The sequence below is a fragment of the Calliphora vicina genome, chromosome 1 (assembly GCF_958450345.1).
Source record: "Calliphora vicina chromosome 1, idCalVici1.1, whole genome shotgun sequence".
Lineage (NCBI taxonomy): Eukaryota > Metazoa > Arthropoda > Insecta > Diptera > Calliphoridae > Calliphora > Calliphora vicina.
Genome location: NC_088780.1, coordinates 106,765,838 through 106,793,791, shown reverse-complemented (window position 1 = coordinate 106,793,791; position 27,954 = coordinate 106,765,838). Strand labels below are relative to the sequence as shown.

Genomic DNA, 27,954 nt, shown 5'->3' with positions numbered 1-27,954 from the left:
ACTGAGTTGACAACACCGCTCAACAACATGCTCTTTAACAGAGTTGTTATCAACAAAATCTAATTGAAAAATAAATCAAAACAAAACAAAGAAAATAGAAAAGAATAACAATAAGCGGCTGATAAATTTGACACTTGTAGGAGAATAAAAGTTTTTTGTATATTTTGGAAAAAACTTTTGCAGAAACTATTACGCGTGGAAAACTTATTTTCTTTTTGATAATTGAATTATTTTATAATAAAAAAAAAACAAAGAATTATTAGTAGAAAAACTTGAAAATAAAAAGGTAATTAATGTGCAGCGTGTGAAAAGCAAAGATTTCCTCAAATTTTCAATTATTTTAGGAAACAAATTCATAAAAGTGATGAAAATTTTTGTGCTAAACGAGGCAACAGCTGTCAGTAAAACAGCAGCAGGAGCAGTAAATAACAAATCTAGGCGATTTGTCATAAACAGGAAATTTAATTTATTTTAAATTGTTTAAATTTATTTCATAATTATTGAAAAATCACTTGCAAGCATTGAGAAAAAGCTATCAAAATGACAACCAAGGAATCCTTTCGTGAAAGACAAACACAAGAATTGGAGGTTATAAAGGTACAATATAATTAATTTGTGTTAAATGAATTTCATGAAAGAGTTAATTGATTTGTTTGATTTGTTCTAGTCAATATTTGGTAACGATGTGGAAGATTTGCGTTCCTACAATAACAGTGCTACGCCCTCACAATGGAAACCCACAGATATACGTATTGAGTTGACACCATTAAGGGACTCATCGAATGGTTTGACGGAAGCATATGTTAAAACAAAACTGCATGTAGTTTGTCCCTCGAAATATCCAAAAATGTAAGTACTATTTATTTATCTTTTAGTGTTAAAGTGTGTGTGTTCATGTGCGGGTTCTGTGTAGGCCTTTAGTTTGGTTTATTTTTAGGTCGATGGTAAAATGTTTGTTTTGGAATTGATGTTTTGTTTGTTTTGATTCATATTCGTATAGACAAATTGTAGACAAAATAAAATAATTATTTTATTTGTTTTGTATTCTTTTTCAAACAATGAGAAATTGATGCTTTGGTTATCTAAAATTATCAAAACCAAGACGCAATTTTTTGTCAAGGTCAAGGTTCATTTTTGTTATTTTGTTTAGTTTTTGAATTTTTTCAAAAACCTTTTTTTCTTATTTTTTTATTGATGAATAAAAGCAATTAATTTTGTAATATAAAAAAGTATTTGTTATCTGTATACTTCTTTAATATGTTGTGAATTGAATTGTAATGGGAATATTGTAATACAATTTTTAATAATTGATATTTAATAAAATTATGTAGTAGTAAAATATAAAATAATTGTTCATTAAGAAAAACTTACCGATTATATTCATCTTGATGAGCTTTCTTGAGAAATTTGTTTTTTTTTATTTTTAAATTATAAAATTAATTATTATTAAAGGTTAGATAGATACCGTTGCCACAAATATAATATTTTTATTTAATTATAGTTATTAATGTAGTTATCGTTACCGATTGCGATATAAGAACTGAGATATTATCCAAAATATGTACAAAACTTTCACATTTTTTTTAAGGTAAATTTCGTGAAAAATTCTAGTTTTTATATAGAAACCGTTTATGTACACCGTCTATGTAAAAGTTGATTTTAGAAAAATATTGAAACTCCATTTTTTCCAAAATTTAGAAAATTTAAAAATTTGGATTTCAATGAGTTCTAAAGTTCTGTTAATTTTTCTATAGCAACGAGGGTTCCTCGTTTCGGATTAAAAAATAATTAATTAAAAAGAGAAACTTCCAAAATTTGTATTTCAATGAGTTCTAAATTTATTTTAGTTTTAATATTGCAACTAGGGTTCCTATTTTATTTAAAACAATATTAATTTAGAAAGTAATGACTATAATTATGGTTTAATAATTTGAAAAAGGTCTCTTTCGAAACGAAGTCTGCATGTTCTCCAGATTAAACATAGTCTTAATACATTTATCAAAACAATAGACATGAAATTTAACCAATTAAATGGCCAGTCAAATACCACTATAATTTACTATTAATCCTTAAAAAAACATTCGAACACCATTAGACAATCAAAAATATTGTTTACCTCTTTTAAAACTAAGGCAAAATTCTATAAAGACTTTACTGCTGTTGTTTTAATTTAGTATTAAAAATTCCCGAGAATGAAAAGATATTTTTTCTAAAGTGCGGGAAATTAGTATCCAGCAACTTATGAAATTGTCAACGAAAATAATTGACTTCAAGATATTTTAAAACAATTATAGTGTAAACCAAGAAGTGTTTTAATGCGGAATGAAATGATGTTTAATGAATGTTTATATCAATATTTAAATTTTGTATGGCTGCAGAAATTAATCCATGAATCTATATTATGTACATATTTTAAGTAACTTTATTTTTTATATATTATTAATTACATTCTCAGGTATTATTATTGTACTATGTATTATTGTTATTATTTACAACTATTATTTAATATTACGAAATGAAATAGATCAATTATACAAATTTTAAATTCGTCAATGAAATATGGAATTACAAGGAAATTTGAAAAAGAGCAACATTTTTGGTGAAATCAACTCGGGAAGTTGATCTCAACAGACAGGCGGACATATCCTATATATAAGCATAACAACTGTTGAAGAATTTGAAGAAATATATATACATATGGTCTGAGATCGAAAAAACCTTAAAACACGTTTTTCATTAAAACTTTTAAACCAAGTAATATTTTTTGATCAAGTTACCTTTGTAAACCATGTCATTTATTATGTATAATGTCAATTATGTTCATTTGTTGTTAATCAGATTAAAATGAGCGACGAGAAAAGTACGTACTTAAATTATTAAATATTTTCAACAAAACCCAACTTGGTTCTACAAAAAGTTGGCCAAACAATCAAAGGTCTGCGTCAAACTGATTCCAATGTTATTAAACAGTATCGAGAGAAACAGTATCCCTTGATAGAAAATCTGGTTAATGTTGAAGGAATGGTCCATATGATGTTTCTAAAGCCAATAAATAGAAAGCATTTCCAACACATCGGTTAGGAAAGCAGTCCGGTTAGCTCAGTACTCGGACTATTTTGTACGAAAAGTTAAAGCCATTGCAGTTTTAAAAACATACAAGGCTCAAAAAGTTCCTAACAGGAACACTGCTAAAAATTTAGAGGCCAAAGACAGAGCACGGACATTGAAGTCAAATTTTATAAAAAAAGAATTTCCCTGCTGCATAATGGATGACGAAACATACGTATGGAAATTATTCGCAGCTTCCGGATCAATATTTTTATGTTGCTGATGTTCGAGGGAATGTTGTAGAAAGATTTAGGACCCAAAAGCTAAAAATTTAGAGGCCAAAGACAAAACACGGAAATTAAAGTCAAGTTTTATAAAAAAAAATATAACTGCTGCTTTCGCAGCTTCGCATGCACGAGGGAATGTTGTAGAAAAGTTTAAAACCCAAAAGCACAAAATTTTCCCAAAAAGTTCTTGGCATGGCAAGCAATATGCAGTTGTGGCAAAAGAAGCCAAGCATTTCTTACAGATTTCTTACAAAATACAAAAGACTTTTTAATGTGTCCACTTATTTTTGGTCTGATTTGGCATCCTGTCACTAAGGTAAGCAAGGTCTTGAGTGGTACAAGAACAATAATGTGTTATTTGTACCAAGATAAACAAATCCTCCAAACTGCCTGGAACTAAGGCTAGTGGAGAGATATTTGGCTCTTGTTAAAAAAAATTGAACAGCTCAAAAAAGGTGTCCAAAAGATTTTAAACGGAGATCAACTACCTGTTCGAACAAAGTGACAGAAGTGACAATAAAAACCTTAATGGAAGGGTTTCCGAAAAGGTTCAAAAATTTATCACTATTGATTAGAGCTATAAAAATATTATTTGCAAATTGTAGTAATAATTTTAATCAAATAAAAAAATCAAAACTGTAAGTTTAGTGCTTTAATTTTTATTAACATATATGTATGTTCAGATTTTTTCGATCTCAGTCCTTACATGTATATAAATTCGTTTCTTAAGACACGAACGATGTTTTGTGGTTGTATATGACGATACTTATGTATGAGAAATCTAAATCGTTCTTTAATTCTGCATATATTAATATCGTTAGTTAAAACTAAAGTCGAACACGAATTAGAAAAGCCAAACAAATTGATTGATTTTATTTCATATCATTTAAGACGGAATTCGTAGATCTTTGAAATTGTCTAAATGCAACCTAATTAGTGATACTGAGTTAAAACATTTTGCACTCAAAATTAAATTATTTGATTTTAAAAAAAGCAATTTTCAGTCCATTGCTACTTTTTTTTCACTAATTAGAGTGCAACTAAAAATGTTGCACTATATTTTAAATTCAAAATGGTTAAAGTTTATTTGTGTGCACTAATTCAAAACATAAGACTAATTTATATTATAATATATTTAAAATTTTTATTATTCGAATTTGAATTCAACAATTTCTTGACCACTTTCTTAAAATTAAGTGAGAGATTTTTTTGATTGTAAAATTTTGCAGTAATTGAGTGTAGTGCAGGTTTTGCACTAAATCTTCGTTTAGTGATAGTGAAAAAAATTATCATTATCACTAACGCTGGTGAAAAATAGTGCAAACTAAATTTTCTGCAATTTTATTTAGTGATAGTACAATACTGTAATCAACATTTAGTGCACTACCTCCAACTATGGTTACATCCAAATTTATTTTTTTACTCTTAAATTTAAAACCGTCCAGGGTTCGTTGCCTAAAATACTAAGGTAATTCACGTCACCGCTTTCGCACAATCACAGCAACAACATACATAATATGCATGGCTGTGATTGTGCGAAAGCGGTGACGTGAATTACCTTAGCATTTTCGGAATTTCACAAAATTTAAAGCAAGTTGAAACAAATAAAACTCTCCATCTAAATATACAATCGTAATGGAATGGATCAATTAGGTGTGTTAAAAATGTAGACTCCTTTTTAACCGCTAATAAAATTAAAAGTGTTTTATTGGAGATTCAGAATGGGGTTTTTGCTGTAATTTGAAGAATATTTTATGAAATCAATATAAAATTTAAACCCAATACCCCAAATTTTAAAATAAATAAGAAAAACGCAGAGACAAATTTGTAGAACGTATGGAATTATTTAACTTGACAACATTGATCACAAACAAAAAACTTTCTTAATTTTCATTGTAACAGTTCAATAATATAAAGCCATAATAATGACCAAAATAACAATATTACTCACTAACAAAATAATACCTGAGAAAAAAAATGTTGCACTTTTCGAACGGTACTTTGAATAATCCCAGTTCCTCTTAAAAAGTGTCCACTTAGTTTTTATTACCGTTTAGCTAACGTTAGCTAAATTATTTAAACGACCGTTACCGATAAATCCGTTAGCGCGGAGAAAAATTGTAGATATTAATTTAATATCAGTTGCCTAGACATTTCTTAATGTTATAGATATTAACGAAACTATGTACTTGAAAGTTCCGGTGCGATACTACATAAAGTCCCGAAAACTAACCTTATTTATTTATATATTTTTTTTATTTATTTATTATTTTTTAATTTTCATTTAACACCAAATTAACTTTTTTATTATATTTTTCTTTAATTTTTTTATCAAATAATTATATATTATTATATACATATATAATTTTATTATAATTGACAGTTTTTATTTAAATAACACTTTTTCTTTTAATTTATAAACATTTCTACATATTTACTGCATACATTTACTTATTAACTCACAACTTTATTTTACATCTTTTTCAAATTATTATATTTTATTTATTTTTATTTAGAGCCTTTTACCTACTTTTATATTAATTAATTTTAAATATATACAATTTCATTATAATTGACATTTTTATTATTTATATAACACTTTTTCTTTTAATTTATAATTATAATTTAACACTCTACTTTATTTTACCTCTTTTTAAATTTTTTTTATTTTATTTATTTTTATTTAGTGACTTTTACCTACTTTAATATTTTATTACTTTAAATATAAAAAATTTTATTATAAATGGCCTTTTTATTATTTAAATAACACGATTTCATTTAATTTATAAATATTTTTTATTTACTGCATACATTTATTTTATAACCCACTACTTTATTTTACCCCCTTTACATTTAACACAAAAAACCCTTTACATTAAACATAACCTCACATTCAAGCCTAATAACCTTGATAACTTTTGCAGCATACATATTTTCACACATAATTGCATTTAGCCTTGAAAAAGGGTGCTCCGCCGGCTTAACTCATGTTTGAGACTTTTCTACACACTAACACATACCTACACTAACATCACACTCGCTAGTTAACTTTTTTCTTTTTTTGTAACGGCCATTTTAAAAAAAACATGAATAGACATTTTTCCAATAGGAATTTACACACTCATTTTCTGAGTTTCTTTAAACTTTTTAACAAACTTTTATTTAATACTAATTAGATAAACACTTTTTAATAATTTTCTTTAACTTTTTGCAATAATACCGGCATGTTTTATTATTTTAATATTAATAAACGCGGAGACATTTCTTAAGTAATATACGCACTAGTTAAACGGACAAAAGGAACTAATAACGTGAATTGCATTAAATTGCATTCATACCAAAGAGAGGATGTGAGAGAGTTTAGGGTTGCCAAAGCTTTGTTTATTTGTTAGTTATTGTATAAGTAGAGGAAACGGAAATGTATTGATAGTTAGTAAAAGGGGAAATGATACCTTGTTATAATAGGATTATGTTGTGTTAAGCTGTTTTTAAGAGACAATTAACAATAAATTAAACATTTGTTAAAAATATTAATTAGTGATAAACACAATATATAAAATACATGTGAAATTTGTCTGTGTTAATATTTTTTAGTCAAATGACGCAATATGGATAGAAGTTTAATATTAATAAAATATAATTGCAAAGAAAAAAATTGTTTATTTTTTATTTATTCGTGTAATATAGACCCAAAAAGGCCATACAAAAATTCATATTACATAGAAAATATATAAATTTAAATCAATAATTAAATTTAAATCAATATACATACATACATATTTATTACAATTTAAATATTTATTGAAATGCTGAGCAAAAAAAATATATTGCAATAAAAACAAATATTCTATGTGAAAATTTAAAAAAAAAATGTACAAATTAGACCCTATTTTTAATTTTTTCGAACTGCCTTGCCATAATACTTTATATTAGAGTGAGTCGGCTCACTTTTTTCACATGTAAGGTGGTACGCTCTAGTATACATGCATATAAAATGTTTTTCGTTAATTTTTTTTATTGTTTTGTTAATTTTTTCATATTATTGTATCAAAAATCTATATCGCTGATAAAAATATGTTGCAAAAACTAATAAATAACCGCATAGAGGCTGTTTATTAAAAAAAAATAAAAAGTTTAGTGCTTCAAACCCGATGACAACCAATTACCTATTATGTATCGAGAAATTTTGCTAAGCAAAAAGTGTAAAAAAATCACAGTGTAATTTTCCATTTTTTTTTTAAATAAATAAATACCCTTAATATTTTAAGCTTGGAAATGATTTTTGTGAACAGTTTAATACTGAATTAATACATAATTATAATTAATTTGATATTTTTAATATGTTTTTTTTAAAGGGAACAAACACTTTAAATTGATAATTATTTGTTAAAATATATCACGAACGCATAAATTAATAAAAAAAATCGGCTGTGCCGAATCTTGCGTTTCCACCATTAATATGTAGTCTGAACTTGATTGTCCAAAACATCGGCAAATTTAAAATACCGGTTTAACCGAAAAGTTTGTTTTTAAAAAAACCGGTTTGAAAGAAAACAAAAAAAAAATAAATTAAGAATTTTCTAAAATTATAATTTAGTCACACTAAATTTATCCGAACTGCAAAGAAAATTTAAATTAAAATAAATAATTTTAAATTGTTATAAAATTTACTATACCAAACATTAATAAAAGGCATTTTTAAAATCGAAAGTGGGCATAAGATTTTAATAGCGTTGGCAATACAAGTACATCTTACTTTGTATCAAGGCGAATTTATACAAGGTGGAGTCAGTCAATCAGCTGATTACTCTTTTTTCGTTTGTTTGGTTCTAACATCTGTCAAAGCTTGTTTTTATACTTCAATATCTATATATTTAAAGCTAATTAACAAAATATCTATATTTTGCATAAAGAAGTAATGCCCTCACTATTCAATTATCTACACTATATTTAGTTTTAATACATATTTGTTTAATTTGTAATTTCTGTTTTTTGACATTTGTTAAGACCATTTGTTGTTTTTGTAGAACTACCACCACCTTGTATAAATTCGCCTTGCTTTGTATTGTAACAGTATTTTTGTTTTTGCTTTTATGGCTCAAAAAACAAAAATATGCATGAAAATGTTAAATTTTTAGGAAAAACTATTAATTTATAAAAATATGTTAAAAATGCAACTTCCTAATATATTCCATATATATATTTCCTTTTTTAGGGCTCCTAAAATTACTCTCGAAGAAACTAAAGGCATTTCCGATCAACTTATCGAAGAATTAGTACAACAACTACAACAGCAATCCAACGAATTGCGTGGGGAGGTAATGATCTATGAATTAGCCCAAACGGTGCAGGCTTTTCTACTAAAACACAATAAACCACCCCGCGGTTCCTTTTACGATGAGATGCTGCAACAAAAACAACAACGGGAACAAGAACTATTGGACTTGAAGATGCAACGGGAACACAAAGAACGACAAAATCTGCTCGATGAAGTAGAACGTCGTAAGGAAATGTTTAAATCCGAAACAAAACGACGTGAACCCCGACGTAGTATGAGCGAATCAAATCGTCATGCCAGTTCATCGGAAAGTTCAGAGAGTTCTTCACCCTTTTACCGTGGCCACATTTATCCCTCCAAATGTGTGGAGCATAAAAGTAGTGAAACGCTATACTTCCATAAAGTAGGGCGACAAATAAGAAGGGGTTGTTGTATGGGTCACTCACAAAAGGGGTGTATAGCCTATAATGGCATCGATATGGACACGGGTCAATTGTTGTACATTACCGAATGGAATATAAAATATTCCCAAATTGAGCAACATTGTGGCAATGGGTCCGGTAAATGTTTTTGGTTGTCCTCGGAACCCAAATGTAGCGGCAATCATCGTGTGGATGATGTTATTAACTCCATAGAGAAACAAGTGGCCACTTTATCGCAATTGAATCATAAGAATCTCATACAATACGAATGTGTTTTATGTATCAAACGTAAGGAAGGTCTTTTGGTGTATTTGGTACAGGATTTTGTATTGGGCACTAGTGTTTTTAGTATTTCATCGTCATTGGGTTGGTGTATGGATGGTGTTCGAGGTGTGGCTAAAGGCGTAATAGATGCTTTAGTGTTTCTACACAATAAAGGGGTTTCGCATAGCCACCTACTGGACTCTACGGTATTTATGGACAATACTGGCACTATAAGAGTCACTGATTTTTCTATAGTGACAAATTTGCTTGAACTGATTGGAGGCTCGGGTCAAAGGTCGTCTCAAGGAGATTTGCCAGCACTAGGAGCTTTAGTGGAGAGTTTAATGAATACGCCAACGTTTGAAATGAGAGATTTTGTGGATAAGTAAATGATACAAAAATTTTTTTTATATAGAATCAAATTTAATTATATTTTTATAATATGTATGTTTACAGATGCAACTCCGATCGCACACTATCAGCCTCGGAACTTTTGGAACATCCCTTTCTGCGCAGCTCTTTATTTACAGCAGAAGACAAAGAAAATCAACATTTAACATTAGCATTATCCTGTCATCCAAATCAATATAAACCCTCTTTAGCCGCAGCTTCCCACAACCAAAAACAACGAGCATTAGCCGTACCCTCTACGCCGCAATCTATAGCACCTTTTACCATACCCTCACTGCCCTCATCTCAATCACGTTTGCGCACCGAATTTGAGGTTCTCATGTACTTAGGTAAGGGAGCCTTTGGAGATGTACTTAAAGTACGTAACATTCTAGACAACCGAGAATATGCCATCAAACGTATACCACTACCGGCCCGCAGTAGACAGCTGTACAAGAAAATGACTCGAGAAGTGGAATTACTTTCTCGATTAAATCATGAAAATGTGGTACGTTATTTTAATAGTTGGATTGAAAGTTGCAGTGATGCAGACATTAAGGAAATGGATGACTTGATGTCGGGCGATTGGTCCGTAAGTCATCATGACAGTGTTAAAAGACCGAAATCGCCAAAGGTGGCCTTAAATGGGGCAGAGACTGAAACAGATTCATCCAGTCTATGGAATAGTTATTTGCCCCATTTGGACGATTCCGATTCAGATGGCATTGAGTTTGTTGATTCCAATGGAGAGGTGGCTGTATACGATGAAGATGACGATGATGATGACGATGATGATGATGACGATAATGAATCGGAATTATCGTCGAAAGTTTGCTCACCCAAACCTTTAATACAAATTATGTACATACAAATGGAATTTTGTGAAAAATGCACTCTACGCACCGCCATTGATGATAATCTTTTTGAAAATTCTGATCGCCTGTGGAGACTATTTCGTGAAATTGCTGAGGGTCTTTCGCATATACATCAACAGGGCATTATACATCGTGATTTAAAGCCGGTCAATATATTTTTAGATTCTCATGATCAAATAAAAATTGGAGATTTTGGTTTAGCCACCACCAGTTTTTTGGCCTTGCAAGCCAATTCCGAACAACAAAATAATCATAATCACAATTCTCACATAACATTAACGGAAGATGGCACGGGTACGGGTAAAGTCGGCACAACTTTATATGTGGCACCCGAATTGACGGGCAATGCATCGAAATCAACCTACAATCAAAAGGTTGATATGTATACACTGGGCATTATATTGTTTGAAATGTGCCATCCACCGTTTGGCACAGGCATGGAAAGAGCTGAAACTATTATAAATTTAAGAAGTACGAGTGTTAACTTTCCGGAAAACATGTTAAAAAACAGTAAATACGAGAAGACTGTCAAGGTGAGTGAAATTATACAGTGGTTGTCAATACAATGGAAAGGTCCAATCGAAAAAAAATCTTAGGACATTTAAATGTTTTCAGTATTTCTTAATATATTTAAATTCTGAAAATAGAAACCAAAGAAGTATTTATTGTTATAATATTGATTTGCCAATGCTAAGAAGTATAACCACATTCTATAAATGTATTTTTTTAACATGAATTATTAAAAACGCTAAAATTTTCTATATTTTAATAGAAAGCCTAGTAAATATGAATTTATTATATCAATATACATTTATATGCGGTAGAATAAAGTTTTCAGAAAAAGTTTCCATTGTGTTGTCACTCACAGAACATTTATGGGATGAAGCATTCGACAAAATTATCCATTTATTCGATATGTAAACATTTCATCTTATCATTTCTGAATTTCTAGCTTATCCGCTGGCTTTTAAATCATGATCCTGCTCAACGGCCTACAGCCGAAGAACTTTTAGCTTCGGATCTCGTACCGCCCGCTCAACTGGAGGCTAGTGAATTGCAAGAAATGCTGAAAAATGCTCTTGCCAATCCTCAAAGTAAGGCCTACAAACATATTGTTGCACGGTGTTTGCAACAGGAAAGTGATGAAATACTAGAACATACCTACCACATGGGTGGTAGTCGTGCCATGAAGTCCTGGAATACGCCAATTGTACTAGACAGTTTAGTGACACTCAGCCCCTTAATAGAATTTGTTAAGGGGAAAATAGTATCACTGTTTCGTAAACATGGTGCCATAGAAGTGGACACACCGTTATTGTCTCCATTAACTAGACATACCAATAATTGGGTAAATCATGTAAGGCTAATGACGCATTCCGGTTGTGTAGTGGTGTTGCCCAGCGATTTGAGAACAGAATTTGCTCGCCACATAGCCATGAGTGGAGTGAATATGATAAGACGTTATTGTGTGGATCGTGTTTATCGAGAGGAAAAGGTTTTCAATTTTCATCCCAAACAAAATTATGAATGTGCATTCGATGTCATTTCACCCCATTCGGCCAGTCATTTAGTGGATGCTGAGCTATTGTCATTGGCCTATGAAATTGCCTCTGAGATACCAAATCCCAGGGAAAAGAATGTCATGATACGTATGAATCATACAAATCTTTTAAGAGCCATACTATTGTACTGTAATGTTCCCAAAGAGATGTATGGTGATTTGTTTGGTAATATATTGGATTACATTGAGGGTAGAATATCAAAATTTCAGTTTTATTCAAGTGTTAATGTTATAATGGACAAGACTAGAACTTCTGCCACTGCGGTAATAGATTTATTATTGGCAACTTTCCAAATGAGTGGCAAAAATAGTGCTGATGATTCTTCGTTGAAATCATTGGTACGTGGCAAAGGCGAAGCCGCTTCTTTGGCTAAGGGAGCTCTAAGAGAAATGGAATCAATTGTTTTACTTGCTCAAAGTTTGGGTGTAAAATGTCCCATACACATATTTGCTGGTTTGCCTATAAGTTTTGAACGTGCTACTTCTGGTGGCATTGTCTGGCAAATGATTGCAGACATTAAGCCTAATCGTACTTCTAGACCTTCTGTGTTGGCGGTGGGAGAACGTTATGACAGTATGCTAATGGAATTTCAAAAACAAGCCCAAGGTTTTAATCCCAATTTACCAAATCGTGGTATAAGTGGTGCAGGCTTGTCATTCTCTCTTGACAAATTGGTAGCAGCCATGTTTTCCGAAGACTCACAAAAATACCACACCATAGATGTAGGGGTGTGTGTTAGTGGTTCACGGCCGCCCTTGAAAGATATCACTTACATTATGCGTTTGTTGTGGTCGGCTGGCATACGTTGCAGTTTCCTAGAATCTATCACGAGCAGTAGTGATGAGCCTCAGGATCTGGCCAAACTGGGAGCAACTCATGTCATTTTGGTGGCAGAAAATGGAGCATTACGTATACGTACTTGGGAGCGAGATCGTTTCCAAGAGCGACATGTTACTCGTACCGAGTTGGTAGATTTCATACAAAAAATGCCTCGTTCTTCTGAAACGAATTTAAATACTTGCAATGAGATTTCCTCTCAACCGGCGAATTCAAATTATTATAGCAGCAGTTATGGCAATGGCGGCGGAGGTGGCAATTTTGGCAGTGGTAGGGGTGATTATGGTCTGAGTACTTCTGCTTCGAGTACAAGCATTAAGAATACTTATAATTCGACTAGTTTGAGCAATTTGCCAAATGTTCAGGTTCAGTTTTTGATACACGATAAAATGACGGCCAACTATCGGAGGCGTTTGGAAAATCAGGTGAGCTGAGACAACTGTTTATAGATTCTTTGTTTATGACTTAGATTCTTTAAAAACTGTTCTTGAAATCAATCGTAATTCACCACACATTTTTAAATCATTGGTTTTGAAATCGATCGACTTTCAGTTCATACCTATTTCAATTTGTCTTTCTAACGTTCTAACTTTTACAAAACAAAAAAAAACTAATTTTTAGGTCACACAGCAAATGTCCTCAACTTTGTCGCAATTTGTTCGTAATGAAAGCATTGTGGTCTTAGTAGTTGAATTGGCGCACTCCACACTTAATGCAATAGTGGGAGCAATAAATCCTCGTGGTATTGGACGCAAAGAGACTGACCAGGAAATTATTACGGTTATTGACAGGTACGTTATCGTATTAATATTATCGAGTGCTATTGGGTTGTGAGTTAAACTAAGAATGTAAAATACTGTTAAATCAATTACCTGTCTCAAGACCCTAAAGTGGGATACATCGAATATACATATGTATACAAAATTAAAAAAAAATCTCGATCTGTTTTGAAAGATGAGTTCTATAAAAACATCGTTATGGCTATATATGAGGGCTGCTCAATAAGTCCGTGACCTTTTGAATTTCCCGCCTCCTAACTGAAAGGGCAACACTGTATCTGTCAGTTTAATCCTTTAAAAATTTTAACAAGCTGCGTCATTTTGTTTGAGTTTGACAGCCATTGTTAGCAAACTACCGAAAGTTCTGGATGTCCAGTTGAGGTCTCTACCCCGGAACAATTGCAAAAATTTACGATACTGTGTTGGCTGTTCGGAGATTGAAATTGCAAAAGATTGTGGAAGCCATAGACATCTCACATGGCGCACTGGTTTCAATTTAGAATTAGCACTTGGTTATGAGAAAGCTTTCCGCAAGATGGGTGCCCCGTTTGCTCACATATCGTGACCGCTTTACATAACGTTCCAGAATAGTTAAAAACGGAATGTATATATCCTTACCACTCATGGTAATGGGTATAATTACAATAAATATTTAGCTGTTAAAAACCAGCTTTCACACAAAAGAGCATTTGATACAAAAAAAGTTGTTTGCCGATAAGTTTTTACATAAATTGGCATTTACATAAACCATTTAGACAAAATGTATATACATATCGCACTCGTTCAACAATACTGTATTAACTCAAAATTTTAAAATGTTCAGTAGAGGCCAAAAACTGTTTGTGATTACATTTTAAGAGAATTTGAAAATCCGAATACATCATATTAATCAAATTCAATTTGAAAATATATTTACATTGTTTTTCTTTAAAATTTTTGCAATTATTGCAAAACAAATCTATTTTTTGAGTTAACACCATTTTTCTGAAACTTCTCGATATTTTTTTTGTATTATTTTATGATGTATTTCTATTTAAATGTATTGTTGAACGAGTACGATATGTATGTATTTTTGTTACAAAAAAACGTTTTAACTATCAGGCCTGTCACACATTTTGTTCGGAATGGTTTCAATTCCGTAGTTTTTATTCCGATCGATTTCGTTTTAGGTTCTTCAGATTCCGTGTAACTTATTAATTCAAAAAATATTTAATAGTTCCATATTTCTGTTTTTAATTTGATAACGTTTTTAATATTAAAACAAAAGTGAAGTTATTGGTACAGAAATTGATTAAAATTTGTAGAAAAGCAAATAAATACAAAGAAATATCAATTCCACTTTGAAAACTGTAAGTGGTTTCATTCCGAAAGAAATTTTCGTTTTACTTTTTCTGAAGAAGCAAAATGCGGACTTAATTCCACTTTCGATCGGAATTGAATTCTGTGACAGGCCTGTATATAAAGTTTAAAACTGATTTTATTCACAACCACGCTTTACAAAACTGCATTCTAGGTTTAAATCAAACTTTAGACACAATCCAAAAAACTAACTCTTTAATTATAAATAAGAATTTTGGATTAATTTAAACTTATTTTATTCCTCTCTATAGATTTCCCAAACACCGCCGTTATATCACGGAAATATGTGATGAAATTTTTGATTATTTAACAGATGCTAAAATAACTATAGTGGCCTTATATAGTATAACCGATTCATATTATCGTGTAATAATCTGAATAAAACCAGAGAGCGGCAGAGAATGAGTGGAGCATCAATTATAAAATATGAGAAGGAAAGCAACGAACATACATATAATGAACATGAGAGAGATTTAAGAGATTTATGATTTATTTTTATTTTGAGTTTATAATTAGAATGCTTTTCTAAATGCTTCCTATTTAATTATATAAGTCTTAAATAATTGGTTATTTTTAATTATAAATAATTACCCATGAATATTTTTAGAACTTATTCTAAAATAGCTAGTTCTAGAACGAGAGTAATCTGTAATGACAGCCTCTGGAACCAGTTCTGTGGAACACTATTTTAATTCTAATGATTTTCTATAGAGCATTCTAGGGCTAGTTGTAGAACTAATACAGTTTTTCGTGGGTAATAACTTATTAATTATATACATATCGCTCATTTGCTGCAACAACGTCATAATTCAAAAAAATAGTTTCGAGAAAAACGGCTTTGAATGTTTTATGACATTTTACTATTTGTTAAATAAATTTTCAACAAATCATGCGATTTCAGAAATAAAAACTGATTTTATTTCTGATAGATATTAATATCTTTCTAATCTGTATTTAACCCAAATTTTTACTTGTCAAATATACGAGAAAACATGAATTTTAAATTTGACGTTTACAGCAAAAAAAACATTCTCATACAAAAAATAATTGACTTTTTTTATAACTGATAAAACTATATGAAAGACTAAAGAACAGCGCATATTTTATATTACTCAGTATTTTGAGTTATGACGTTGTTGCAGCAAATTAGCGATATATTGAAATTTTTAATTGTAAAAAAAAAACAAAATATGACAAGTGATTTTCAGCAACAATCAGCCTTATCATGTAAGGCGTAGTCGTTTTACGACAACGACAGTTTCGTACTAGATTAAAGAAATTATTCAACCTGTTTCATTAATCTAGTACGAAACTGTCGTTGTCGTAAAACGCCTACGCCTTACATGATAAGGGTGAATATATTGTAAATCCTTGAAAATTATAAATAATAAAAGAAATACGACCAAAGGAGAATTTCATATTAGAATTTTAGAAAATTTAGAAATTCAAAATCTAAAAAATAAATACAGGTGTTCGTATTTCGAGTTCAAAATTATTTTATTCTCATTGTTAATTGCCTTTATTCTTATTTAAGTAATGATTACCGATTTTTTTTAGATTTTTTCTCAGATTATGCTATGATTTCTTTAAAAAATATTTCAAATATTTTCAAAATAAGCCAAAATTTTTTTAAAAAAAATATTCTACATTTTTTTTAATTTAAGTTAATTTTTTATTATTATTTATTTTCATTTTCTTGCATTTTAAAAATATGCAAAATTTATAATTATTTTTATATATAAAATAAAATTATAATGTAAAAATTAAATCATTATTATGATTATAATTTTTTTAACATCGAGGAAACTAGCTAAAAATTATTTTAAAAAGACAACAATACTTAAAATAATTTAACAATTACATTTGCTTTAGGTTCGTTTTATAAACTAATTTATTTTATTTTTTCATTATGGTTTAATATTAGATATGAAATTTGTTACTTTTACTATGAAGATGGAGTCTTTGTACTTTCTTCGTTTGACAGTTGTTGTGGTTCCTCTTGACTTTCACTATGATCGGCCAATTTAGAGGCGGTTTCTGTGGAGCCCTTATTAAGGTGACGTACAATACGCGAGGTAGGTTGTAAAACTTTACGCGACAAACGCATGAAGCCAGATACAGGATCTCTGCCAAAGTACTTAACTTGTATCTCTTGGCCCACTTCTAAACCTAAAGCCGAGGGATGAGCCACTTTTCGTTGATCCAATTGAGAATTATGCAATAGTGCGGGATGCATGCCTTGGTATAATATCACCATTACCCCCGTATCTCTAACCTCGGTTATAGTGGCGGAATATATGCCACCAAATTCTAAATTGGGTATTCTCTCTTTGGTCACCAGCAAAGCATCAAACATTTCTTTGGCCTCATCCATGGCAGCTTGCGAGGGAGCAAATAGTGTAAATGTGGTTTCATCTTCTGTAGTGGCAGTGCAACCTGTTTCTAGATAAATTTTCCTCAAATTAATGCCACTTGGTCCTATCAGCTGTGCTCTCTGTTGAGGTTCAATTTGCAAACGTTCCGTCACAGGCCAACAATCTTTTTTGACTTTTCTCGGCTCTGCTATGGCTTCTGACATTATGTCCAATATACGTGATTTGGCATCAGTGGCTTTTTGTAAAGACTCCATGACAACTTTCAAAGGTATACCGGGTATTTTTAAATCTGCTTGTATTGCTGTGAAACCTTTGCGGGTACCCGCCACTTTCATATCCATATCGCCCATATAATCTTCAATACCCAAAATATCAGTCAATATGCGGTAGTCCTGTAGGTGTTTTGTATCATTGTTTTCATATTTTGTTACCAAACCAATGGCAACACCGGCAGCTCTTGCTGTTACTGGTACGCCGGCATCCATGAGTGCCAAAGAGCCACCACATACAGTGGCCATAGAACTAGAACCATTTGATTCTAATACCTCGGCCGTTAGTCTTACGGTAAAGGGGAAATCATTGGGCAGTGTGGGTAATAAAGCTTTCTCGGCCAAAGCTCCATGACCAAGTTCACGGCGACCAACACCTCCGACACGTCCTACCTCACCGGTGGCATAGGGTGGGAATTCATAGTGAAGCATAAAGTTTTTAGCCTTAACACCGCTACAAGAGAGGAAATTAAATACATTTTTATGGGCTTTTATTTAACTTGTTCTGTTAGTTTATTTGTTGCTTTATTTCTATGTTAGTTTAGATTAAAATTTGTAACAGAATTTTGAACTAGTTCCCGAATGGGCTGAAATTTGGCATTCATAGAATGCCATATTATGTGCGAAAATTCAAAATCAAATTCAAAGTTATGGTGCTCAAACTACCATTATCACGATGGCTGGTTTATGTTTACTTATAGTTATGTCTGTTAAAATTATAATAAAGTTATACTGTCCGTATAACTTTAGGTTAAAACATAACTATACATTGTGATAATGTGGGTGATTCTTTTTGATGAATAGTATACAAATTTACATACCTTTCCAAAGCCGATAAGGTATCCAATTTCATAGCGGATTCCTGAGAATCTAAAGCCACTGTACAGAAAACTTGTGTTTGACCTCTTTGGAACAAAGCCGATCCATGCAATGGTTTATATAAATCCACCTAAAACAAAGCACAAAAAAAATAACTAATTCCACAATTTTTCTCAATAAAAACCTCTTACATTACAAGTAATATTCCGCAGACTATCATAATCTCTACCATCACAACGTAGATCAGTTTCAAATATCAACTCCCTGAACAGCAATCTACACAAACGATTAAATTCTTCTACAATCACTGAGGGTTCAGTATCCGGATAACTAGACCAGACTTTGTCAATAACATTTATTCGCACTTCATTTACAGCCTGATCACGTGATAACTTATCGTGTCTTTCATCTTGGAATATTTCACGCAAACGCATTTCACTCATGGTGCGTACAGCATCCGTTATTTCCTCATTTGTTACGGGTAGATTTTGTAAACTTTGTTTTTCCTTGCCATAGGTTCGGCGTACATTATCAATTTCATTAATTATGCTTTGAGCCTCTTTGGTGCCTTGCTTTATGGCTTTGAAGAGATCTTGTTGCAATACCACATTGCCTTTGCCCTCTAACATGACCACTAGATTTTGTTTAGTGGCTGTCACAACAAGATCCAGTTGTGAGGATTGCAATTCACGTCTGGTGGGATTCACAATAATTTCACCATCACAAAGGCCTAATCTAGAAAAGAAAGAATTTTAAAAATAATTTAACGAAATTTAAACAAAATTAATTTTTTATAAAATTTCTGCAAAAATGTCACAAAACTAGAATTATGTAACACGTAATCACCTCACTGCCCCAACTGGACCATTCCATGGAATATCACTCATACTCAAAGCCAGAGATGCTGCATTTATGGCCAACACATCTGGAGAATAAACAGCATCCATGGCTAACATATTGCATACCAATTGTGTTTCTGTTCTATATTCATAAGGAAACAAGACACGCACTGAACGATCTATTAAACGCGCTGATAAAATTTCCTTTTCCGAAGGACCCATTTCACGACGCATAAAATTTGTAGGTATTCTACCAGAAGCAGCATTTTTTAGTCTATAATCTACCACCAAAGGCATAAAATTAGTACCCGGTGTGGGTTTGGCTTTCGAAACGGCTGTGACCATAACGGCTGTATCACCCATTTCACAAACGGCAGTGGCATTGGTAAAACGGGCATATTTGCCCGTTGTCATCTTTAAATTTCTCCTAAAAACAAGAAAAATTTAATTTATTTTCTCCATTTACACAAAAATAAAGTTCATAAACAATTTTACCCATTTGAAAATTTTACTTCTAATTGTGGTATATCCGAGCTATAGGAACGAATAAATTTGTTTATATTCGTGCTATTCCGGCAACGAAAGTTTAATAGTTTCAAATAATTTAAAGAATATTTCATTTTCCTAATGAATTTTTGTATAATCACTAATTAATTTTAAGTTATAAATTGTTATAAAATAATTTTTAAGAAGAAAATTAAAAAGAGCCGGACCAGTTGTCAAAAAAATCTAATTGGAACAGCTGATCAGTGCACATGTGTATAATGAAGCAAAGAAGAGAAGAAAACCCAAACAAAAAGCGACATCTAGTTTGCTTGTGGGAAACATAATGTGTAGTGATGCCAGTTTCAGGGGGAAAAATGTGTTTCAACATTTAATTACAATAAAATCTCAATATAATACGGACAATTAAATAATAATGGTAGTTATTGATTACAATTTAAATTTTAAAGCAACAATTTATGTAAAATAGAAGAAATAAAAATGCGATTGTCCCAAAAATAGTTTTAGTTTCCCCATTAAAGAAATGCCGTGAATAAAATTATTCACCTTGTATAAAACTAAATAATATTTATCAACTATAGTTAGAGGAAACGAACAAAGTAGCGCTAATAATATATTTGGCCATAAATAAGCAAATTCAAAAAAAGATTTAGACCATCTATAATTTTTTTAATTTTAAATTGTTGATACAAATATTACTTTATTGTTACAAATATTACTCATACGAAAGCAACATTAAATCCTAAAAACTTTTATAAAAAGCTCGTTTTTATATAAATTAAATAAAACACATTTTTAATATTTCAAATATAGTTGAAAATGGAAGCTTATGAAATTTGTATTTTTTTTTTTTTTGTTTACCTATATTAACAAAAAAAAAAAGAACATTTTATAATTAAATGATTGGACAGGCCACTTAAAAACTCGTACCTCAATTGATTGTAAATGGATCTGTATCCAACTCCAATCATAGTAAAATTTATAATATGAAACATTTGAGTATTAGGGGTTCAGTTTCTTTCCTTTAGGCCGTCTTGCACATGTTCTCCTATCACTACCTCTTAAATTGATCAGCATTCCATTTCCGTTTCGGCCAATTTAAATGTTCTTTGTTATATTGTGTAGGAGAAGTTTTTTTTAGAACCAAGACTTTTTTCATGGAGCGAATGCAACAAATAAGATAACTAATTTCCAATTGCAGTACCTGTCACAATTTTTTTTTATAATTTGTGTAGCTGACGATTTTTTAATTATGTATGGCGATTGATGTTTGTCATAGAAAACAGCTCTGACAAGCTGTTTAGTTGAGCTTACCGAGCATAAAAAGTGTCATGTTTTGAAATTACGGAATATATTTTTCAAAAAGTTTCCATTGTATTGTCATTAACTGTAACTGAAAACTTGTATATCATAATTTTATAAAAACCCGCCATTAAATGGAACTCGTATCAATAAATAAAACACACTCATAATCATAAAAAAATTGTTATTCAAACCTTTGATTAATTTAAAAACGGAGTGTGAATAGGCCTTTAATTCCAATGATTTCAAAACAATTTAAAATTTAAAGTAATGCTGATACATACCAATTTCATTAATTCTTACCTATGACCACTAGGCATATAACTAATTTTGGCGATATTTTTGGCATACCACCACGTGATGGCCAATGTTGTATAAGTAATGAAAATCATTTTTTTAGGTCATTTGGAATCAAAAACATCACGCACCAACACCAATTTCTAAAATAAACCAAATTTTTTTTTCTCTGAAAAATTATATAAATAATTTTTTTTTTTTTTGCAAGTGTGTGAGATACTTCCCTTATTTAAAAATTATCTTTTGAAGTATGCCCGCAGTTATTATTAAAATAAAATATATAGTATTTCAAAATAATTGAAAAAATTTAATGAAAAACTTTATTGCGTTTGGTGTGTGAACTTTTTTAACAACCGCGAAAAAATAATACCGTGTTTTTTTTTTATTTTTTAATACTCTATACGACTATGCTATGCCAATTTGCATATTTGCAAAAATTGTCAATAGTTATATCCCTAATGACCACTTTAACATTAGGCAATTAGTCGCGCAAGTCTTCCGCGTACTTTTTGTGCTTGTAGATGCTAGAGGTAAGATCGAGTTAAGGATGACAATTTTTTTCAAGTTTGAGTACAGACTTGCTTGTACACGGAAAGCTGGGTTATTTTTTCATTCATGTTTTTGAAAATGAAAAACAGACTTGCCTAACTTAATTGCATAGTGTGAAAGGGTTCTATTAAAATATTTTTCATGAGCCTCTTTACAATATCCTTATCGAAAACCAATACATTTTCTTTTAAAATTTATTTTTATTCTGTTAGAAAAGTCATTTCATTAATACATTAAATAAATATTATAATTATGAGAAGAAGTTATATCCTTAAAATTGGTAAGGATATAACTTTCCTTCACTAACCTTTAAAATGGAAAATCTTCAATTATAACAAACTCACCTCAACAGTGTTGTATTTTGCGACTCAACATATTTGCGTCAATTTTTCTTTCAGTGTATTTTCTGGTTTCCTTTGCATTTGGTTATTCGGTGTTGTACAACAAGAATAGTCAATGTCGAATTGTCGACAAGTAAAAATCGGTTTTTCTTAGCTCGATAGTGTGCGGTCCATGTCGCTGATTAAATAAAAATTAAGGAAAATTAATAATTTGCGCTGGGTTCCAAAGCTATAAAATACGGTTTTCAATTACTTACAAATATCGTGGATATATAAGAAATTATCTAACAAAGAAATAAATCGTGTCGCTCCAGGGAAAATTTCCATTAAAAATGTTTTACATTTAGGAAAAAAGTGCCAATCACCTGTAAAGAGCAAAAGAAACAAAAAATAAATGTTGTGTGTTGGTTGAACAACTGAGTGAGTGTATTTAATGTTGAAATTGTGTGTTTTTCTTCAGCGACATTAATACAAGTGTGGTGACAACAACCAGCCAGCAGCCACCAACCAGTGAAAAGCCAGCCAGCCTGGCAGGCATACATGTATAAATAATAATTAATACGAAGAATAAAAAGCAGAAGACAACAAGAAAAATAAATAAAAGAAATTAAAAAAAATGTGCAAAAAAATATAAAATAAATTGTAAAACAAAGTGGTAAAAAATTAAATTACAAAAACAAAACGTATATGAAAAATTAAAACGCCGCTAAACATCAACGTTTATTCAAAGATACAATAACATTTAACTAAAATAAAAAATTGTTTTTTTAATAAGAAAATTTAAAAAGTTTCTAATATAGATATTTTTATAAAGTGATTAAAGGGCAAACATTTGTTTGGCAAAATACACACCCTTTTTTTAAAACGTCGCTGGTGTGTGCGTTAAAAATTGTATGCAAAGTGTCAATAACACCAAAAAGTAACAAGAACAACAGCATTCTACTGTTTCTTATTGTTGTTGCCAATTCTTTAAACCGACAACAATAGCAACAACATATTTGTCCAACATTTATAGGTTGGCGTTTTTTAGTGGTTGGTTATTACCTTTTTTCTTTTTGCAATTACATGTGTGTTTGTTAAAAGAAGAGAAATATCAAAAATAAAAGAAGAAAAATAAACAAAATAAAACAAGAAAAAAGTTGTAAAAGTTTGTTTGTTGGGTGTTTTTTAACTGCCCACTGATTAGTGTTTCTGTGTGTTTTTTTCTCATTCGTGTTTTGTCATTCATTAAGTAATAAAACAACAACTACAGCAATAATAAAAAAGATTAAGAAAACAAAACAACATACCTACTCACTTACACAAAAACAGTGCAATTGTTTTATGTCGTTGTTTTAGTTCATGTTTTGTCAAAAAATAAATCTTATGAGAAAAACTTTTTGGTCTGTCTATTGGATAAATTTTTTTAAATAAACGTGTATACAGTGTGATTTTTAAGTGCAGAAAACAAAAACCTAATAAATAGGTACAATCGCGTGGGAAATATATGTAATAAAATTACAAAACAAAGCATACGAAAAAGGTTTCTTGTTAAACAGTTACCGGCTTCTTAAAAATACAAGTATTATTGGCTGCAGCTCACTGATTGACTGTCTGTCTGTCGACTGCAAATTTTGTAGTGGTTGCTATTTAAAACAAGTTTTAATACGAAACAACAGTGAAAAATAAATATTTGCCAAGAATTCTACAAAGTGTGACTAAAATAAATACAAATTTTGTTTTTGAAGAGGTAAGTTTTACTTTTGAAGGGAAAAACCTGTAAATTGTGAAATTATGAACAGTACCTACATTAGAGTATTCCAAAAAAATAAAATTGCGAATTTTGAACGTTACCCCTCTAGAATTGTTCTATGTATTGTAGAAACACGTTGTGTGAAATATTAGGATGATAGGATAACGTTTACTGGTGCCGCAATGACTCTAAAGTTTTGAAGTTCTTTTACAAGGGGGAAAAATGCAATTTTTTAGATTTTGTAAACATTTTGCCATTAACTAATTGTTTTTGCAATTTAACCCAGATATGCCGATTGCTTGAGCTTGAATCATTTTAAAAGTACTTTTATATTATTTTGGAAGGAAATGAGAAATAAAAAACAGTGCAATTGTAGTTTTTTAAAAATTTATTGAAAAAATTGGTTTTTTAAGTCGTCCAATATAGAGGACATTGGGGTCGCAACAACAAAACTAAAACGCAATAATGAAACATTCATGCATATAACAATCAAGCTCCTATTCATAAATATAAATTCCAAAAAAATATAGTATTTATTCACTTGTAAATGTACAAAATTTTACTTTCCGTACAAACGAGATATGTCCATAATGACTGAATATGGGCATTATGAAAATACAGTGGTTGACAAAACAATGGAAACTTTTCCAAATATTTCATTAGTGGCCTAAAGTCTGAAATAATTTACTAGATGTTATATGTAGTACTCGACGAGAAGATTCTATATATATGTAATTTTTTGAAATCGGAACACAAACGAAGAAATATTATTATTTTTAAAATTGAACATACCCGAGGTCTCCTAGCAAAAGAGGTCTTGAGCTCCAAATCTTCTCGTAAAAAACCGGAAGCTCGATTTTGATTTTAGAACCATGGTTTCTTCTGGAAAAGTTCTTAGAATTTTCCGTAGATTAGGAATTTGCTATACGCTTAGTAGTCAAAAAAATTGACCCACCCTAATCCCCATACCATAATATTGCCACCGCCAAACTTTACAGTCTTATTTGGTCGTCTGACAAATGTTCTCCCATCACTGCCTCTTAAATTGTATTTGGATTCGTCGGATAAGAGGACAGTATTCCATTTCTGTATCGACCAGTTTAAATGACCCCTGGCAAATTGTAGACGAGCAGAACGGTTCTTTTTAGAAATGAGTGGTTTTTTCACAGGACGATAGCAACCAAGACCAGCCTCATTTGCCCTGCGACTAACAGTTCGGGTACTTATTTCTAATTTTAGGCTATTAACAACCACTCGAGGAGTTAATTTTGGGAATTTCTTGAACTCTCTCGCTATTAAATTATCTTGTCTAGGAGTAGTCTTACGAGGTCTTCCACCTAAATGTTGAGTTTTTACACAACCGTCTCACGAAATTTCTTTATAATTTTTGAAACAGCTGATTTATTTGTTGAATATTTGTCGCAGATACTTTTTTGTTTTAAACCAGCTTTAAAATCGTTAATTATTTTATTTTTTAAGTCTTTACAAATCTTAACTTTAGCCATTTTCGTTAACTTTGAAAAAAACAATTATGCGAAAAACTTAGAAAAAGAAATTGTGAAAAATTACCAGAATTTAAAAATAAAATAACTGTAAACAGGATGCTTTTTACATCGTTCTTTTAAATATTATTTTCTTTTTACAATTCTTTCTTGCAGAAGTTTAAAAGTTTCCATCAGTAGCGAAATAGTGAATATTTTTAATTTTGTTCCATTTTTTCAGAATATAATTATGTTTTTTTTTTTTGTTTTTCGGTTAATTTATATAAATAAAACTATACAAGTAAAATACTAAAAAAAATTTTTTTTAATTTAAGAAAATATTTTAAATTTTGGGCTATATATGGAATATTCGGAAAAGTTTCCATTGTTTTGTCAACCACTATAAAAACGAAAAATTGGTTAAAAAAGATTAAAGTAATTAAAAATTCCCAAGCCATTAAAATATCTCAGGCCACTAGAACAAGAAATGGAGGAATAAAATTAACATATATTCTTCGTAGGATACCGTTTTCCTATTCGCAGGTATTACCAACAAAAATTAATTTTTTTAAAGGCAGTTCAAAACTCCATTTTCAAATTTTTACAAATTTTAAAATTTAAAATAACAATTCGAAAAATTTTTTTTTACAAAAAAAACATTGGAAAAAAAAAATTTTGTTTACCTAAAAATATTTAAAATTTGTATTTTGATGTATAATTTGGTGAAGATAAGATAAGATGAAGATAAGATGCGGCACAATCGAATATTGCTCTCTTACTTGTTTTTAATAACTTATGTCATTTTGAAGCGACATTTTTAAAATTTTTGTTTTATTGCAGAAATTAAAATTTTATGGACCGACTGATGTTTTAGCGTTCTCAGAATATCAAAAATATAGGGGGTAAGATTTTATCGTAAGTCAATGATTATATTTTACAATAAACAAATTTTATCGTAAATAACACACAGTGGTATAGAAAAAAAGAGGGAAATAAATCTGTAACTTCTAAACGGTTAGATTGGTTTGAATGAAATTTCACATGCGCAAAGAAGAAGTGTTGTCGAGTTTAATTTTTGAACGTGGACATCATGGGCCCGCCAGGTGCGCGGCCAAGGGCAATTATACATACGGAATCTTCTAATCGAGCACTACAAAAATCTATCAATTATCTATTATAGCTTAGGAGATATTCGCATTTGAAAATTAAATTTTCAACATTTTTACCCACCCTACTCCAGTTTTTTGATGACCGCGGTTCCAAATATTTCCCGATTTTCTACATTTTTCTTTCATAGGATTAACAACAGATGTATATATCAAATAAAGAAAAAATTGTTTAAAAATCATGACTAATTCCAAAGTTATATGCATTTGAATTTAAAAAATTTTAAAAAGTTGATTTTTCGCTAATTATTTGGGAAAAAAGAACCTTTTTTCTTTTTGAGTTATAGAAAAAAATTTCTAAGAGAATGTATAAGGAATTTCCACTTTCTGAAAGCTAAGTTCTCATAAAATATTTTAAAGAAAAAAAGGACCAGGTCCTTTCAAAAAAATACCTATTTTTTATGTAAAATAAAACTTTAGGGCAAAAATTCTCAAATCGCGTATCCGATATCAAAATATAATAATTTTATGTGGCTCAATATGTTTCTAATTATTTTGTAACCCGATATCCCCGACCCTGGTATGGATATTATGCCAAAAAACTAAAAATTACCATTTTTTTCGACACTTTTTTGGGAATTGCGGAATTGCTGATAATAAATTTCAAAATTCGTTTTTATTTTTCCATTTTAAATAGAAAAATCTACATAACTGTGAAATTTCATTAAAAACTTTTTATAAATAAAAGTTTTATTTCAATTCGAAAAATTTTTATGTCATATTTTTCTATAAAGTATTCCATGAATTTTTAATTGTCAAAAGTTATAAATATATTTGAAAAATAGACAAATAGCTTGAACGAAATTATATTATATCGCATCATAACATTTTTAATTCTATGTCTAAATTTCAAAATAATAAAAAAAACCTTCTCCTGTAAAATTTGTGTTTTGTCGCTTACGATAATTTGGCGCTAAGGGCTCGATATCTGTAAATGAGTGAACTTAGCTACGAAAGTTAGCTCTGTTTTTAAACATTATTTATGTTAATGTATAAACTAACATATATTTATTTATGAACAGTCATTGATGCTTGTAGCGTATTATCTGCTTTTGTAGTAATAGCATTTTCAAAATTATGAAATCGTTAATATTGTCAAATAAGAAATTTTTGAGATCCGAAAAATTTGCCCAATTATCTACCAATTGGGGTCGAAAGCCATGTATTCATAGATTTCAG

At 30.3% G+C, this 27,954-nt stretch overlaps 3 protein-coding genes across 4 annotated transcripts in view; 2 read left to right on the top strand and 1 right to left on the bottom strand.

Moving 5' to 3' along the window:
• Nucleotides 1-149: 149 nt before the first annotated feature.
• On the top strand, nucleotides 150-16,339 carry Gcn2 (eukaryotic translation initiation factor 2 alpha kinase Gcn2). The gene is made up of 8 exons (XM_065515450.1): nucleotides 150-286; nucleotides 345-597; nucleotides 668-849; nucleotides 8,551-9,684; nucleotides 9,756-11,097; nucleotides 11,517-13,388; nucleotides 13,585-13,754; nucleotides 15,353-16,339. The coding sequence occupies exons 2-8, from the start codon at nucleotides 541-543 to the stop codon at nucleotides 15,477-15,479; spliced, it is 4,884 nt and encodes a 1,627-aa protein (XP_065371522.1). The 5' UTR covers nucleotides 150-286; nucleotides 345-540; the 3' UTR covers nucleotides 15,480-16,339.
• A 550-nt stretch (nucleotides 16,340-16,889) lies between these two features.
• Nucleotides 16,890-20,112, bottom strand: PNPase (polyribonucleotide nucleotidyltransferase 1). The gene is made up of 5 exons (XM_065515451.1): nucleotides 19,899-20,112; nucleotides 19,411-19,830; nucleotides 18,756-19,299; nucleotides 18,567-18,694; nucleotides 16,890-18,199 (listed from the first exon to the last, which is right to left on the bottom strand). The coding sequence occupies exons 1-5, from the start codon at nucleotides 20,021-20,023 to the stop codon at nucleotides 17,047-17,049; spliced, it is 2,370 nt and encodes a 789-aa protein (XP_065371523.1). The 5' UTR covers nucleotides 20,024-20,112; the 3' UTR covers nucleotides 16,890-17,046.
• Nucleotides 20,113-22,520: 2,408 nt separating this feature from the next.
• The window catches only part of Gprk2 (G protein-coupled receptor kinase 2), a 342,733-nt gene continuing 337,299 nt past the window's right edge, over nucleotides 22,521-27,954 (top strand). For both annotated transcript variants that reach the window (XM_065515447.1, XM_065515446.1), the window contains exon 1: nucleotides 22,521-24,125. The gene's annotated coding sequence lies outside the window, so the exon portion shown is untranslated. The remainder of the gene's footprint in view (nucleotides 24,126-27,954) is intronic.

Excerpts from the sequence above, each read along its gene's own strand:
- PNPase (XM_065515451.1), bottom strand. The coding sequence starts at position 20,023 with ATGAAATATTCTTTAAATTATTTGAAACTATTAAACTTTCGTTGCCGG. Across the intron at positions 19,831-19,898 it reads GAAGTAAAATTTTCAAATGG|GAGAAATTTAAAGATGACAA; the intron begins GTAAAATTGTTT and ends TCTTGTTTTTAG. Across the intron at positions 18,695-18,755 it reads TGCGGAATATTACTTGTAAT|GTGGATTTATATAAACCATT; the intron begins GTAAGAGGTTTT and ends GCTTTGTTTTAG.
- Gcn2 (XM_065515450.1), top strand. The coding sequence starts at position 541 with ATGACAACCAAGGAATCCTTTCGTGAAAGACAAACACAAGAATTGGAG. Across the intron at positions 598-667 it reads AAGAATTGGAGGTTATAAAG|TCAATATTTGGTAACGATGT; the intron begins GTACAATATAAT and ends GATTTGTTCTAG. Across the intron at positions 9,685-9,755 it reads ATGAGAGATTTTGTGGATAA|ATGCAACTCCGATCGCACAC; the intron begins GTAAATGATACA and ends GTATGTTTACAG.